Consider the following 14,699-nt stretch of genomic DNA (forward strand, 5'->3'; position numbering starts at 1 on the left):
CTCTCCTCTGTCCTCCACCCCTCCCCAGTCCTCCACCTCTGTCCTCCACCTCTCCTCTGTCCTCCATCTCTCCTCTGTCCTCCACCTCCGTCCTCCACCTCTCCTCCACCTCCGTCCTCCACCTCTGTCCTCCACCTCTGTCCTCCACCTCTGTCCTCCACCGCTTCTCTGTCCTCCACCTGCTCCTCTGTCCTCCACCTCTCCCCAGTCCTCCACCTCTGTCCTCCACCTCTCCCCAGTCCTCCACCTCTGTCCTCCACCCCTTCTCTGTCCTCCACCTGCTCCTCAGTCCTCCACCTCTCGTCAGTCCTCCACCTCTCCTCAGTCCTCCACCTCTCCTCTGTCCTCCACCTCTCCTCAGTCCTCCACCTGCTGGTGTCACTGACACCAACAGGTGTAGAAGGTGTAGTCAGGTGTAGCAGGTGTAAAGGTGTAGTCAGATGTAGACGGTGTAGCAGGTGTAGGTGTAACAGGTGTAAAGGTGTAGAAGGTGTAGTCAGGTAGAGAAGGTGTAGCAGGTGTAGAAAGTGTGAAGGTGTAGCAGGTGTAAAGGTGTAGCAGGTGTAAAGGTGTAGCAGGTGTAGAAGGTGCAGCAGGTGTAAAGGTGCAGCAGGTGTAAAGGTGTAGCAGGTGTAAAGGTGTAGCAGGTGTAAAGGTGCAGCAGGTGTAAAGGTGTAGCAGATGTAAAGGTGTAGCAGATGTAAAGGTGCAGCAGGTGTAAAGGTGTAGCAGGTGTAGAAGGTGTAGCAGGTGTAAAGGTGCAGCAGGTGTAAAGGTGTAGCAGGTGTAAACGTGTAGCAGGTGTAGCAGGTGTAAAGGTGTAGCAGGTGTAAAGGTGTAGCAGGTGTAAAGGTGTAGCAGATGTAAAGGTGCAGCAGGTGTAAAGGTGTAGCAGGTGTAAAGGTGTAGCAGGTGTAAAGGTGCAGCAGGTGTAAAGGTGTAGCAGATGTAAAGGTGCAGCAGGTGTAAAGGTGTAGCAGGTGTAGAAGGTGTAGCAGGTGTAAAGGTGCAGCAGGTGTAAAGGTGTAGCAGGTGTAAAGGTGTAGCAGGTGTAAAGGTGCAGCAGGTGTAAAAGTGTAGCAGGTGTAAAGGTGTAGCAGGTGTAAAGGTGTAGCAGGTGTAAAAGTGTAGCAGGTGTAGAAGGTGCAGCAGGTGTAAAGGTGTAGCAGGTATAGCAGGTGTAAAGGTGTAGCAGGTGTAAAGGTGTAGCAGGTGTAAAAGTGTAGCAGGTGTAAAAGTGTAGCAGGTGTAGAAGGTGCAGCAGGTGTAAAGGTGTAGCAGGTGTAAAGGTGTAGAAGGTGTAGCAGTGTAACAGGTGTAGAAGGTGTAGCAGGTGTAAAGGTGTAGCAGGTGTAAAGGTGTAGCAGGTGTAAAGGTGCAGCAGGTGTAAAGGTGTAGCAGGTATAGCAGGTGTAAAGGTGTAGCAGGTGTAAAGGTGTAGCAGGTGTAAAAGTGTAGCAGGTGTAGAAGGTGCAGCAGGTGTAAAGGTGTAGCAGGTGTAAAGGTGTAGAAGGTGTAGCAGTGTAACAGGTGTAGAAGGTGCAGCAGGTGTAAAGGTGTAGCAGGTGTAAAGGTGTAGAAGGTGTAGCAGTGTAACAGGTGTAGAAGGTGTAGCAGGTGTAAAGGTGTAGCAGGGACCTACTGGGCGTCCCGGGTGTCAGGCAGCTGACGGTGTGAGCCGATTCGGGTGGAGATCAGGACGTTGAAGGCGTGACGGTGGTAACCTGAGTCCCGGAGCTCCTGGTCAGCCTCGTTGTAGATCATCCCTACACACACACACACACACACACACACACACACACACACACACACACACACACACACACACACACACACACACACACACGCTTGTAGTCTACGTCATGAGTTAAGCCCCGCCCCCCTGCTGTCACTCACCCATCTCTGGAGACAGCTCAGCTCCCTGATTGGCCGGCAGGGGGCGGCGCCCCGGGGCCCTGGCCCCCAGGCCCCCTGTGATTGGCTGCTGGCGCTGCATGGGGGCGTGGCTGCGGTGTGACTCCGCCCCCAGAGAGAAGTAGAGGAAGAGCAGCAGCGACCAGGTGACGGAGGCGGCCAGGCAGCCGTAGCAGAAGTAGCGCAGCGTGACGCTGGCCATGGTGGCCCAGGGGGCGGAGCCTCACATCACAGACAGGAAGCACCCTGGGGAGGTCAGAGGTCAGAGGTCACGGGGTCCAGCTCCAGACCAGCTGAGGAAACGGTTCGCTTGGACTCTGGAACCTGCAGGGTCCTGGATTAGACAGGATCCATCCTCTGGTTCCTCCTGATTGGCTGGCAGGACGACCAATCAGAGGCCAGGACACGTCCTGTCTGGAGTGACCTCATCATGTGACTGTCAGCAGGTCTGACAATGATCCACCTCCCCTCTGACCCTGGTCCTGCAGGTCCTCCTCTGACCCTGGTTCTCCTCTGACCCTGGTCCTGCAGGTTCTCCTCTGGTCCTGCAGGTTCTCCTCTGACCCTGGTCCTGCAGGTTCTCCTCTGACCCTGGTCCTGCAGGTTCTCCTCTGACCCTGGTCCTGCAGGTTCTCCTCTGACCCTGGTTCTCCTCTGACCCTGGTCCTGCTGGTTCTCCTCTGACCCTGGTTCTCCTCTGACCCTGGTTCTCCTCTGACCCTGGTCCTGCAGGTTCTCCTCTGACCCTGGTCCTGCAGGTTCTCCTCTGGTCCTGCAGGTTCTCCTCTGACCCTGGTCCTGCAGGTTCTCCTCTGGTCCTGCAGGTTCTCCTCTGACCCTGGTTCTCCTCTGACCCTGGTCCTGCAGGTCCTGGTCCTGACAGATTACCGTTGCTCTGAACTGAACCAGCCTGACCAGGCCCTGGTGCAGGACCAGGCCCGGGGTCTGGAGCTTCACGGCCCCGGTCACGCGCCTCACGCACGGCCCCGTAGAACTGTCCGATAATGGAACCAGCGGGTAGCTTAGCCGCTGCTAGCCGCGGCTCGCCGCGTCGCGGCCGCGGAGCAGCGCGTCTAAACCCGGACACGCGGCGCGGACCGAGCCGCGCGGTACTCACCAGTCCCCCGGCCCGGCGGCACTGCGGCAGCGGGGCGCGAGCCGTCAGTCTGCGCTCCGGTAGCCGCGCGCTCAAAACACACAACTTCTCTACGGACTTCTGAATGGGTGCCTACGTCACTGCATACGTCACACGGACCGCCCACAACCCTCAACGTCACCACGCGTAAGCCTCCGGACGCAGATCCGCAGAATAGAGTCGATCGGCTGCAATGTAGATGTGAAACATGTAGAACTCTTGTAATGTAGATGTGAAACATGTAGAACTCTTGTTATGTAGATGTGAAACATGTAGAACTCTTGTTATGTAGATGTGAAACATGTAGAACTCCTGTAATGTAGATGTGAAACATGTAGAACTCTTGTTATGTAGATGTGAAACATGTAGAACTCTTGTAATGTAGATGTGAAACATGTAGAACTCCTGTAATGTAGATGTGAAACATGTAGAACTCTTGTTATGTAGATGTGAAACATGTAGAACTCTTGTAATGTAGATGTGAAACATGTAGAACTCTTGTTATGTAGATGTGAAACATGTAGAACTCTTGTTATGTAGATGTGAAACATGTAGAACTCCTGTAATGTAGATGTGAAACATGTAGAACTCTTGTTATGTAGATGTGAAACATGTAGAACTCTTGTTATGTAGATGTGAAACATGTAGAACTCTTGTTATGTAGATGTGAAACATGTAGAACTCTTGTAATGTAGATGTGAAACATGTAGAACTCTTGTAATGTAGATGTGAAACATGTATAACTCTGGTTATGTAGATGTGAAACATGTAGAACTCTTGTAATGTAGATGTGAAACATGTAGAACTCTTGTTATGTAGATGTGAAACATGTAGAACTCTTGTAATGTAGATGTGAAACATGTAGAACTCTTGTTATGTAGATGTGAAACATGTAGAACTCTTGTTATGTAGATGTGAAACATGTAGAACTCTTGTAATGTAGATGTGAAACATGTAGAACTCTTGTTATGTAGATGTGAAACATGTAGAACTCTTGTTATGTAGATGTGAAACATGTAGAACTCTTGTAATGTAGATGTGAAACATGTAGAACTCCTGTTATGTAGATGTGAAACATGTAGAACTCTTGTAATGTAGATGTGAAACATGTAGAACTCCTGTAATGTAGATGTGAAACATGTAGAACTCTTGTTATGTAGATGTGAAACATGTAGAACTCTGGTTATGTAGATGTGAAACATGTAGAACTCTGGTTATGTAGATGTGAAACATGTAGAACTCTTATGTAGATGTGAAACATGTAGAACTCTTATGTAGATGTGAAACATGTAGAACTCTTATGTAGATGTGAAACATGTAGAACTCTTGTAATGTAGATGTGAAACATGTAGAACTCTTATGTAGATGTGAAACATGTAGAACTCTTGTAATGTAGATGTGAAACATGTAGAACTCTTGTTATGTAGATGTGAAACATGTAGAACTCTTGTAATGTAGATGTGAAACATGTAGAACTCTTGTTATGTAGATGTGAAACATGTAGAACTCTTGTTATGTAGATGTGAAACATGTAGAACTCTTGTAATGTAGATGTGAAACATGTATAACTCTTGTTATGTAGATGTGAAACATGTAGAACTCTTGTAATGTAGATGTGAAACATGTAGAGCAGCTTAATTCGGTTTTTGTCTCTTAAATGTTTGATCTCGTTTGTTTTTGACCAAGTTGTCGGCAGAAGAACTGCTAACGTACATCTATGTTTATCTGCTTGTAGCTCTATGATCTACCTGGTTTGGCTCTATACAACTGCGATTAAATCTCATTTTCCAGGTTCCTCCAGGCTCTTCCTGGTTTTCCAGGTTCCTCCAGGCTCCTCCTGGACGACGTCTCATTCCTCCTCTGAGGTTCCTGGAAACCTGAAGGAGCTTCATGAGGTCCTGGAACACTTTTATTATTATACTATATATTTATTATTCCCTCTCACCTGGTCTCACCTGGTCTGACCTGGTCTCAGCTGGTCTCAGCTGGTCTGACCTGGTCTCAGCTGGTCTGACCTGGTCTCAGCTGGTCTCACCTGGTCTCAGCTGGTCTGACCTGGTCTCAGCTGGTCTGACCTGGTCTCAGCTGGTCTCAGCTGGTCTGACCTGGTCTCAGCTGGTCTCAGCTGGTCTGACCTGGTCTCAGCTGGTCTCCAGAGGAAACAGGAAGTGAAGGTGAAGGTTCAGAGTCTCCAAGATGTAAAATAGTTTATTTTGTGTAAAGTTTCACCAAAACACACGACGGAGTTTCAGGTTCAGTCCAGAATAAAAAAAGTCAGCAGGACACACCCCTGGCCACCGTGGCCAATCAGCACACAGGGGGCGGAGTCAGCTTTCAGCTATAGTACACAAATTTACACGCTGCCACTCCCGACCTCGAACGCACCGCAGCCGTAAAAAATAGCTTCATTCAGTAATAAATACAAAGAAATCTCTTATTTTACAGAAGATTCACTAGTGGGGGGGTGGGGGGGGGAGGGGGGGGGAGGGGGGGGAGGGGGGGGAGGGGGGGGGGGGTCCTGGAATCAAGTATGGGTTCATCTGTTTCTGCAGTTTTTGTGTTTTAGTGCAACTCAAGCGAAGCTCCTGCTCCGGCTTGTTTCTACACACTATGTACACAGAGGACCAGCCTCTTCTGGAGCCCCGCCCACCCACACAGAGCCACGCCCACCGACACAGAGAGCCCCGCCCACCTGTCAATCAACCCCTCATCTTCATCATCATCATGATCCATGAAGGTTTTCTTTACATCCGATATGACATTCAGCTCCGTCCACCCTCCGTGTGTGTGTGTGTGTGTGTGTGTGTGTGTGTGTGTGTGTGTGTGTGTGTTCAGTTCATCCATTTGCGACAGTTGACGGCTCCACAGTGACACGGGATCTTGTGTTGGTCGTCCTCCAGGTCAAACTTGTAGTCGTAACTCAGCTGGAGAGGAGAAGCTGAGTTAGTTCTCTCTCACTCACACACACACACACACACACACACACACACACACACACACACACACACACACACACACACACACACACACACACACACACACACACACACACACACACACACACACACACACACACACACACACACACACACAGACAGACAGACAGACAGACAGACAGACAGACAGACAGACAGACAGACAGACAGACAGACAGACAGACAGACAGACAGACAGACAGACAGACAGACAGACAGACAGACAGACAGACAGACAGACAGACAGACAGACAGACAGACAGACAGACAGACAGACAGACAGACAGACAGACAGACAGACAGACAGACAGACAGACAGACAGACAGACAGACAGACAGACAGACACACAGACAGACAGACAGACAGACAGACAGACAGACAGACAGACAGACAGACAGACAGACAGACAGACAGACAGACAGACAGACAGACACACAGACACACAGACACACAGACACACAGACACACACACACACACACACACACACACACACACACACACACACACACACACACACACACACACACACACACACACACACACACACCTCCTCTCCCCTCTGGATCCGTCTGCAGGAACTGATGATGATCTTGTTTTCTTTCTCCACAGTTACGACTTCAGTGATGCAGTTTGGAGAACAGGAGTGGTTGATGTACCTGAGACACACACACACACACACACACACACACACACACACACACACACACACAGTCAGACAGGTGGATGGAACGAGGATGAGGTCAAAGGTCACAGTCTCACCTGGCAGGTCCTCCAGTGATGGTGGCGTCGATCACAAAGTCGTTGTCGATCCGAAACATGTACACACCTCGGTTCTACACACACACACACACACACACTGTACTGGAGTACCAGAGTACCAGGGTACCAAGGTACCACAGTACCAGAGTACCAGAGTACCACAGTACCAGAGTACCAGGGTACCAGAGTACCAGGGTATCAGGGTACCACAGTACCAGAGTACCAAGGTACCAGAGTACCAGGGTACCACAGTACCAGGGTACCAGGGTACCAGAGTACCAGGGTACCAGAGTACCAGAGTATCAGGGTACCAAGGTACCAGAGTACCACAGTACCAGGGTACCAGACTACCACGGTACCAGAGTACCAGGGTAGCAGACTACCAGGGTACCAGGGTAGCAGGGTACCAAGGTACCAGAGTACCAGAGTACCAAGGTACCAGGGTACCAGGGTACCAAGGTACCAGAGTACCAGGGTACCAGGGTACCAGGGTAGCAGGGTACCAGGGTAGCAGAGTACCAGGGTACCAGGGTAGCAGAGTACCAGGGTACCAGGGTAGCAGGGTACCAGGGTAGCAGAGTACCAGGGTACCAGGGTACCAGGGTACCAGGGTAGCAGAGTACCAGGGTACCAGGGTACCAGGGTAGCAGGGTACCAGGGTAGCAGAGTACCAGGGTACCAGGGTAGCAGAGTACCAGGGTACCAGGGTAGCAGAGTACCAGGGTACCAGGGTACCAGGGTACCAGGGTAGCAGTATTACCTGGGACTCGTACAGCCTCTCCTTGCGATTGGCCACTTCGCTCCTGATGATGGTTCCAATGTACTCGATGACCATGGTACACTTCTCTATGTCTCTGGCTGCATACAGACCCAGACCCTGTGGGGACACAGTACTGCAGTAACAGGACACAGTACTGCAGTACTGCAGTACTACAGTACTACAGTGACAGAGTACCTGTATGCGGGAGCGAGCCAGGTACACGTTGCTCTTCCAGTCGGCCTTCATGCGGCGGTACTGAGACGACTTGGAGTGGCGTCCCTGGTGGGCTGCAGAGACAGAGTCCCCGGGGGACAGGGACAGGACCCCGGGGACCAGACCCACGATGGAGCCCACCGAGCCCTGGCACCGCGGGGCCAGCAGGGTGAGGAGGAGGGGCCTGGGGGGACAGGAGGGCCTGTTACTGCAGGGTGAGGGGGGAGGGGGGGGGGGGGGGGGGGGGGGATGGGGGGCCTGTTCCTGCAGGTCTGGTCTGGTCTGGTACCTCTTGGTCTGGCAGGTCTTGGCCTCGGTCCGGGCCGACCCAGAAGGGTTGAAGGCCAGGGGCCACTCCATCAGGGGGTTCCTGCCGAACCGGAACCGGTAGCCGTCACAGGCCTCCACCCCGGGGAGCTGGGGGCGGGGCATAGAGGTCACATGACTGTTACACTGGGCGTTACTGTGTTACACTGTGTGTGTTACACTGTTACAGAGTGTTACAGTGTTACACTGTTACAGAGTGTTACACTGTTACAGAGTGTGTTACAGAGTGTGTGTTATACTGTTACAGAGTGTTACACTGTTACAGAGTGTTACACTGTTACAGAGTGTTACACTGTTACAGAGTGCTACACTGTTACAGAGTGTTACACTGTTACAGAGTGCTACAGTGTTACAGAGTGTGTGTTACACTGTTACAGAGTGTTACAGTGTTACAGAGTGTTAGTGTTACAGAGTGTGTGTTACACTGTTACAGAGTGTTACAGTGTTACACTGTTACAGAGTGTTACAGTGTTACACTGTTACAGAGTGTTACACTGTTACAGAGTGTGTTACAGAGTGTGTGTTATACTGTTACAGAGTGTTACACTGTTACAGAGTGTTACACTGTTACAGAGTGCTACACTGTTACAGAGTGCTACAGTGTTACAGAGTGCTACAGTGTTACAGAGTGTGTGTTACACTGTTACAGAGTGTTACAGTGTTACAGAGTGTTACAGTGTTACAGAGTGTGTGTTACACTGTTACAGAGTGTTAGTGTTACACTGTTACAGAGTGTTACACTGTTACACTGTTACAGAGTGTTACACTGTTACAGAGTGTGTTACAGAGTGTGTGTTATACTGTTACAGAGTGTTACAGTGTTACAGAGTGTTACACTGTTACACTGTTACAGAGTGTTACACTGTTACAGAGTGTGTTACAGAGTGTGTGTTATACTGTTACAGAGTGTTACAGTGTTACAGAGTGTTACACTGTTACAGAGTGCTACACTGTTACAGAGTGTTACACTGTTACAGAGTGCTACAGTGTTACAGAGTGTGTGTTACACTGTTACAGAGTGTTACAGTGTTACAGAGTGTTACAGTGTTACAGAGTGTGTGTTACACTGTTACAGAGTGTTACACTGCTACAGAGTGTTACACTGTTACAGAGTGTGTTACAGAGTGTGTTACAGAGTGTGTTACAGAGTGTGTGTTACAGTGTTACACTGTTACAGAGTGTGTGTTACACTGTTACAGAGTGTTACACTGTTACAGTGTGTTACAGAGTGTGTGTTACAGAGTGTTAGAGTGTGCTACACTGTTAGAGTGTTACAGTGTGTGTTACAGTGTTACACTGTTACAGAGTGTGTTACAGAGTGTGTGTTATAGTGTTACAGAGTGTTACACTGTTACAGAGTGTTACACTGTTACAGAGTGCTACACTGTTACAGAGTGTTACACTGTTACAGAGTGCTACAGTGTTACAGAGTGTGTGTTACACTGTTACAGAGTGTTACACTGTTACAGAGTGTGTTACAGAGTGTGTTACAGAGTGTGTGTTACAGTGTTACACTGTTACAGAGTGTTACAGTGTTAGAGTGTGTTAAACTGTTACAGAGTGTTACAGTGTTACAGAGTGTTACACTGTTACAGAGTGTGTGTTACAGTGTTACACTGTTACAGTGTGTTACAGAGTGTGTTACACTGTTACAGAGTGTTACACTGTTACAGAGTGCTACACTGTTACAGAGTGTTACACTATTACAGAGTGCTACAGTGTTACAGAGTGTTACACTGTTACAGAGTGCTACACTGTTACAGAGTGTTACACTGTTACAGAGTGTTACAGTGTTACAGAGTGTGTTACAGAGTGTGTGTTACAGTGTTACACTGTTACAGAGTGTTACAGTGTTAGAGTGTGTTATACTGTTACAGAGTGTTACAGTGTTACAGAGTGTTACACTGTTACAGAGTGCTACAGTGTTACAGAGTGTGTGTTACACTGTTACAGAGTGTTACAGTGTTACAGAGTGTTACAGTGTTACAGAGTGTGTGTTACACTGTTACAGAGTGTTACACTGCTACAGAGTGTTACACTGTTACAGAGTGTGTTACAGAGTGTGTTACAGAGTGTGTTACAGAGTGTGTTACAGAGTGTGTGTTACAGTGTTACACTGTTACAGAGTGTGTGTTACACTGTTACAGAGTGTTACACTGTTACAGTGTGTTACAGAGTGTGTGTTACAGAGTGTTAGAGTGTGCTACACTGTTAGAGTGTTACAGTGTGTGTTACAGTGTTACACTGTTACAGAGTGTGTTACAGAGTGTGTGTTATAGTGTTACAGAGTGTTACACTGTTACAGAGTGTTACACTGTTACAGAGTGCTACAGTGTTACAGAGTGTGTGTTACACTGTTACAGAGTGTTACACTGCTACAGAGTGTTACACTGTTACAGAGTGTTACACTGTTACAGAGTGTGTTACAGAGTGTGTTACAGAGTGTGTGTTACAGTGTTACACTGTTACAGAGTGTTACAGTGTTAGAGTGTGTTAAACTGTTACAGAGTGTTACAGTGTTACAGAGTGTTACACTGTTACAGAGTGTGTGTTACAGTGTTACACTGTTACAGTGTGTTACAGAGTGTGTGTTACAGAGTGTGTTACACTGTTACAGAGTGTTACACTGTTACAGAGTGCTACACTGTTACAGAGTGTTACACTATTACAGAGTGCTACAGTGTTACAGAGTGTTACACTGTTACAGAGTGCTACACTGTTACAGAGTGTTACACTGTTACAGAGTGCTACAGTGTTACAGAGTGTGTGTTACACTGTTACAGAGTGTTACAGTGTTACAGAGTGTGTTACAGAGTGTGTGTTACAGTGTTACACTGTTACAGAGTGTTACAGTGTTAGAGTGTGTTAAACTGTTACAGAGTGTTACAGTGTTACAGAGTGTTACACTGTTACAGAGTGTGTGTTACAGTGTTACACTGTTACAGAGTGTGTGTTACAGTGTTACAATGTTACAGTGTGTTACAGAGTGTGTGTTACAGAGTGTTACACTGTTACAGAGTGTTAGAGTGTGTTACACTGTTACAGAGTGTGTTACAGTGTTACAGAGTGTTACACTGTTACAGAGTGTGTTACTGTGTTACACTGTGTGAGTGTGAGTTCCAGTGTTAGGGTTACAGTTACAGTTACACTGTTACAGTTCCAGTTACTCACAGACTCGATGATCCGGGTCACAGCAGACGAGGTCAGACCAAACAGGTCTTCTCCTTTCAGATAAACCGGGAACAGTTTCAGAGTCCCAGACCTGGACCTCATGAGGGCCAGAGGGTCCAGTACCTGGTCCCACACCGCTGGGGGGACAGAGACCTGTTACACTGACGGCTCACAGAGGAGACCCCCCCTACCCCCCAGGTTAGGGCTGGTTACCTTTGGGCGTGTCCCCCGTCAGGACCAGGTCTTCGTGGCCCCGCTCCACCACCTTCACCTTGAACAGCGGCCGTCCGTCCTGGTCCTCGATGGAGCACTGGTACTTACAGCGCCTGGAGGACGGAGACACAGGCCTCAAGTCCCTGGACAGTCTGGACACCAGGGTCCAGGTCCTCCTGGGACACCCAGAGGTCCAGGTCCAGGTCCAGAAAGCCCCCCCCCCCCCCCCCCCGGGACGCGTCAGTCACCTGTTGCTGTGGCGCATGCTCCAGTAGAGGCGGTTGGCATGGTAACCGACGGGGAAGATGGCGGCCTGGTTGTGGAAGGCGGCCATCTGGTGGGGGAGGAGGCGGCCCACGGCCCTGAACAGCAGCCCCCCCACCCTGAAGGTGTGCTGGCGCTCCCCCCGCTGCACCACGGCGGCGATCTGCCGCGCCTCGTCCCGCTGGACGAACACCCGGCGGAACACGGAGAAGCAGCGCAGCTCCGAGTCGTACGGGTCGCAGGGCGACGCCCCCGCCGGGTCAGAGGTCAGGCTGGGGGTGGAGGAGGGGGAGGAGCCACTGAGGGACCCCACCCTCGGCTTGTGGAGTTGACACAGCATGGTCTTATCCTGGGGGGGAGGGGGGGGGTCAGTCTGTTGGACCTGTGTGTCCACCACCTGTCTCCCACCTGTCCCTCCACCTGTCCCCCACCTGTCCCTCCACCTGTCCCCCACCTGTCCCCCACCCGTCCCCCACCCGTCTCCCACCCGTCCCCCACCCGTCCCCCACCCGTCTCCCACCTGTCCCTCCACCCGTCTCCCACCTGTCTCCCACCTGTCCCTCCACCTGTCTCCCACCTGTCTCCCACCTGTCCCTCCACCTGTCTCTCACCTGTCCCCCACCTGTCTCCCACCCGTCTCTCACCTGTCCCCCACCTGTCTCTCACCTGTCCCCCACCCGTCTCTCACCTGTCTCCCACCTGTCCCCCACCCGTCTCTCACCTGTCCCCCACCCGTCCCTCCACCTGTCCCCCACCCGTCTCTCACCTGTCCCCAACCTGTCTCTCACCCGTCTCTCACCTGTCCCCCACCTGTCTCTCACCTGTCCCTCCACCTGTCCCCCACCTGTCTCTCACCTGTCCCCCACCTGTCTCCCACCCGTCTCTCACCTGTCCCCCACCTGTCTCTCACCTGTCCCCCACCTGTCTCTCACCTGTCCCTCCACCTGTCCCCCACCTGTCTCTCACCTGTCCCCCACCTGTCTCCCACCTGTCCCCAACCGTCTTCTCACCCGTCCCGCTCAGTCTCTCACCCATCTTCACCCGTCCCTCACATGTCCCCCACCGTCTCACCTTGAAGAAGGTGCAGCAGGCCTGCAGGGCGCAGGTGAAGTGGTAGGTGTTGGTGCAGCGCAGCCGGTTGCAGCCAGTGGTGGCGCCGGTGCGCTGGCAGTGGACGCAGCGCAGCGTCAGTCCCCTCCTCAGCGCCAGCTCCACGTTGATCAGGGCGCCGGCCTGCGTCTCGTACACCTCGCTGGACCACAGCGCGCAGTTCAGGTGCACCTGAGGGGGAGACGGGGTGAGCCCCACCGGACCGGACCACGAGGCTCCCCCGGGGGGGGGGGGGCCCGGGCCGTCCGGGGGCGGGGGCGGGGACTCACCCACAGGTCCAGGTCCAGGTTGAGCAGCCGGGCCGGGCCGTCCGTCCGTCCGTCCCCCTGCTGGTGGCAGAAGCAGCAGCGCCGCTGGTCTCTGGGCAGCGGGTCGGGGCGGAGGCACGCCCCCAACTTCTGCAGCAGCGCGTCGATCTCCTCCTCCGTTGGCATGGCGACGGCCTCGTTGGGAACGCAAGGCCCCCTGGGAAACCAGATGCTCTATGAGTGAGCATGCTAAAGGCAACGGCTCAGCCCGACGTGACAACAGAATCTAATGCAACATGACGCTAACATGCTAACCTGCTCAAGCAGATGCTAACATGCTCAAGGAGATGCCAACACGCTAACCTGCGCAAGGAGATGCTAACACGCTAACCTGCGCAAGGAGATGCTAACACGCTAACCTGCGCAAGGAGATGCTAACCTGCGCAAGGAGATGCCAACACGCTAACCTGCGCAAGGAGATGCTAACCTGCTCAAGGGGATGTTAATATGCTAACCTGTGCAAGGAGATGTTAATATGCTAACCTGTGCAAGGAGATGCTAACGCACTAACCTGCTCGAGGAGATGCTAACCTGCTAACCTGCGCAAGGAGATGCCAACACGCTAACCTGCACAAGGAGATGCTAACACGCTAATCTGCTCGAGGAGATGCTAACCTGCGCAAGGAGATGCCAACACGCTAACCTGCGCAAGGAGATGCTAACACACTAACCTGCTCGAGGAGATGCTAACCTGCGCAAGGAGATGCCAACACGCTAACCTGCGCAAGGAGATGCTAACATGCTAACCTGCTCAAACAGATGCTAACACGCTAACCTGCTCAAGGAGATGCTAACACTCCAGCGTCTCCAGCGAGGACTTCTGGCTCTCTTCAGGTACCGTGACGACAGCAGCTCGTCACCACCCGGCACCGCCCGTGGGCGGGGCTTCAGCTTCACCTTAACCTGTGGACCAATCGGAGTGTCCGTCATCTCATCAGCTGACCGGTAGGAGCCCAGCGGGCGTCCGTCCTCAATGTCCTACCTTGAGGCTGTCCACGCGGGGTTTGGTCTCCATGGTGATGGCGGAGGCGGGCGGGAAGGAGAGAGGGGGGGAGGAGGAGGAGGAGGAGGAGGGTGGAGGAGTGTGGGGGAGGGAGTGGACGGGGATGGAGGACATGTTGTTGTTGTACTGGTGCTGCACCCCGGGAGGAGGGCGCTCCGAGCCGGGCGCCATGACGGCAGTCTGGTCATGTGACCTCACCTGGAGCCCCGCAGACCTCTGAGCCTCGCAGCAGCCGGGGCTGCAGAACACCTGGAACACACACACACACACACACACACACACAGTGACATGGCGTCCCGCCGGTGCCCAGGAGGCCACGCCTCCTCCTGACTCACCTGTTTCAGGTCTCTGACGACGCGCGCTGCGTTCCCCAGCGGAGCCTTGCAGAAGCTGCAGCGCGGCGCCGAGCCGCCATGTTGGATGAGGCTCATCCTGACCGCTGCAGAGGAGAACACACACTGTGGCCGCGCGCCTTACACTAGACCCTGGGGGGTGGGTGTGTGTGTGTGTGTGTGTGTGTGTGTGTCTTAGTGTGTGTGTGTGTG

At 52.1% G+C, this 14,699-nt stretch overlaps 2 protein-coding genes across 3 annotated transcripts in view; both read right to left on the reverse strand.

Annotated features, from left to right (window-relative positions):
* The window catches only part of galnt11 (UDP-N-acetyl-alpha-D-galactosamine:polypeptide N-acetylgalactosaminyltransferase 11 (GalNAc-T11)), an 8,207-nt gene extending 5,035 nt beyond the window's left edge, over positions 1–3,172 (reverse strand). The window contains 3 exon segments of the mRNA XM_080521821.1: positions 1,643–1,766; positions 1,897–2,160; positions 3,032–3,172. Coding sequence (XP_080377947.1) covers positions 1,643–1,766; positions 1,897–2,116 — 344 coding nt within the window. The 5' untranslated portion in view covers positions 2,117–2,160; positions 3,032–3,172.
* A 2,400-nt stretch (positions 3,173–5,572) lies between these two features.
* LOC308148364 (histone-lysine N-methyltransferase 2C-like) lies at positions 5,573–14,589 on the reverse strand. Of its 2 annotated transcripts, none has more exons than XM_080521826.1 (14): positions 14,490–14,589; positions 14,134–14,403; positions 13,927–14,054; positions 13,113–13,308; positions 12,805–13,014; positions 11,718–12,082; positions 11,470–11,582; positions 11,257–11,393; positions 8,048–8,175; positions 7,741–7,942; positions 7,546–7,662; positions 6,786–6,859; positions 6,574–6,682; positions 5,573–5,973 (listed from the first exon to the last, which is right to left on the reverse strand). In XM_080521826.1, the coding sequence occupies exons 1-14, from the start codon at positions 14,583–14,585 to the stop codon at positions 5,881–5,883; spliced, it is 2,238 nt and encodes a 745-aa protein (XP_080377952.1). In that variant the 5' UTR covers positions 14,586–14,589; the 3' UTR covers positions 5,573–5,880. The 2 variants fall into 2 exon arrangements, with proteins under 2 accessions (XP_080377952.1, XP_080377951.1); XM_080521825.1 differs by having other exon boundaries at positions 7,741–7,960.
* Positions 14,590–14,699: the final 110 nt, after the last annotated feature.

Source organism: Blennius ocellaris (genome assembly GCF_963422515.1).
Source record: "Blennius ocellaris genome assembly, contig: SCAFFOLD_127, whole genome shotgun sequence".
NCBI lineage: Eukaryota > Metazoa > Chordata > Actinopteri > Blenniiformes > Blenniidae > Blennius > Blennius ocellaris.

What these genes read in the sequence shown, in the direction of transcription:
- LOC308148364 (XM_080521825.1), bottom strand. Translation starts at nt 14,585, where the DNA reads ATGAGCCTCATCCAACATGGCGGCTCGGCGCCGCGCTGCAGCTTCTGC. An exon ending in TGACCCGGATCATCGAGTCT is followed by an intron (nt 8,176 to 11,256) that starts GTGAGTAACTGG and finishes CCCCGCCCCCAG; the next exon opens with CTCCCCGGGGTGGAGGCCTG. An exon ending in TGGCTCGCTCCCGCATACAG is followed by an intron (nt 7,663 to 7,740) that starts GTACTCTGTCAC and finishes GTGTCCCCACAG; the next exon opens with GGTCTGGGTCTGTATGCAGC.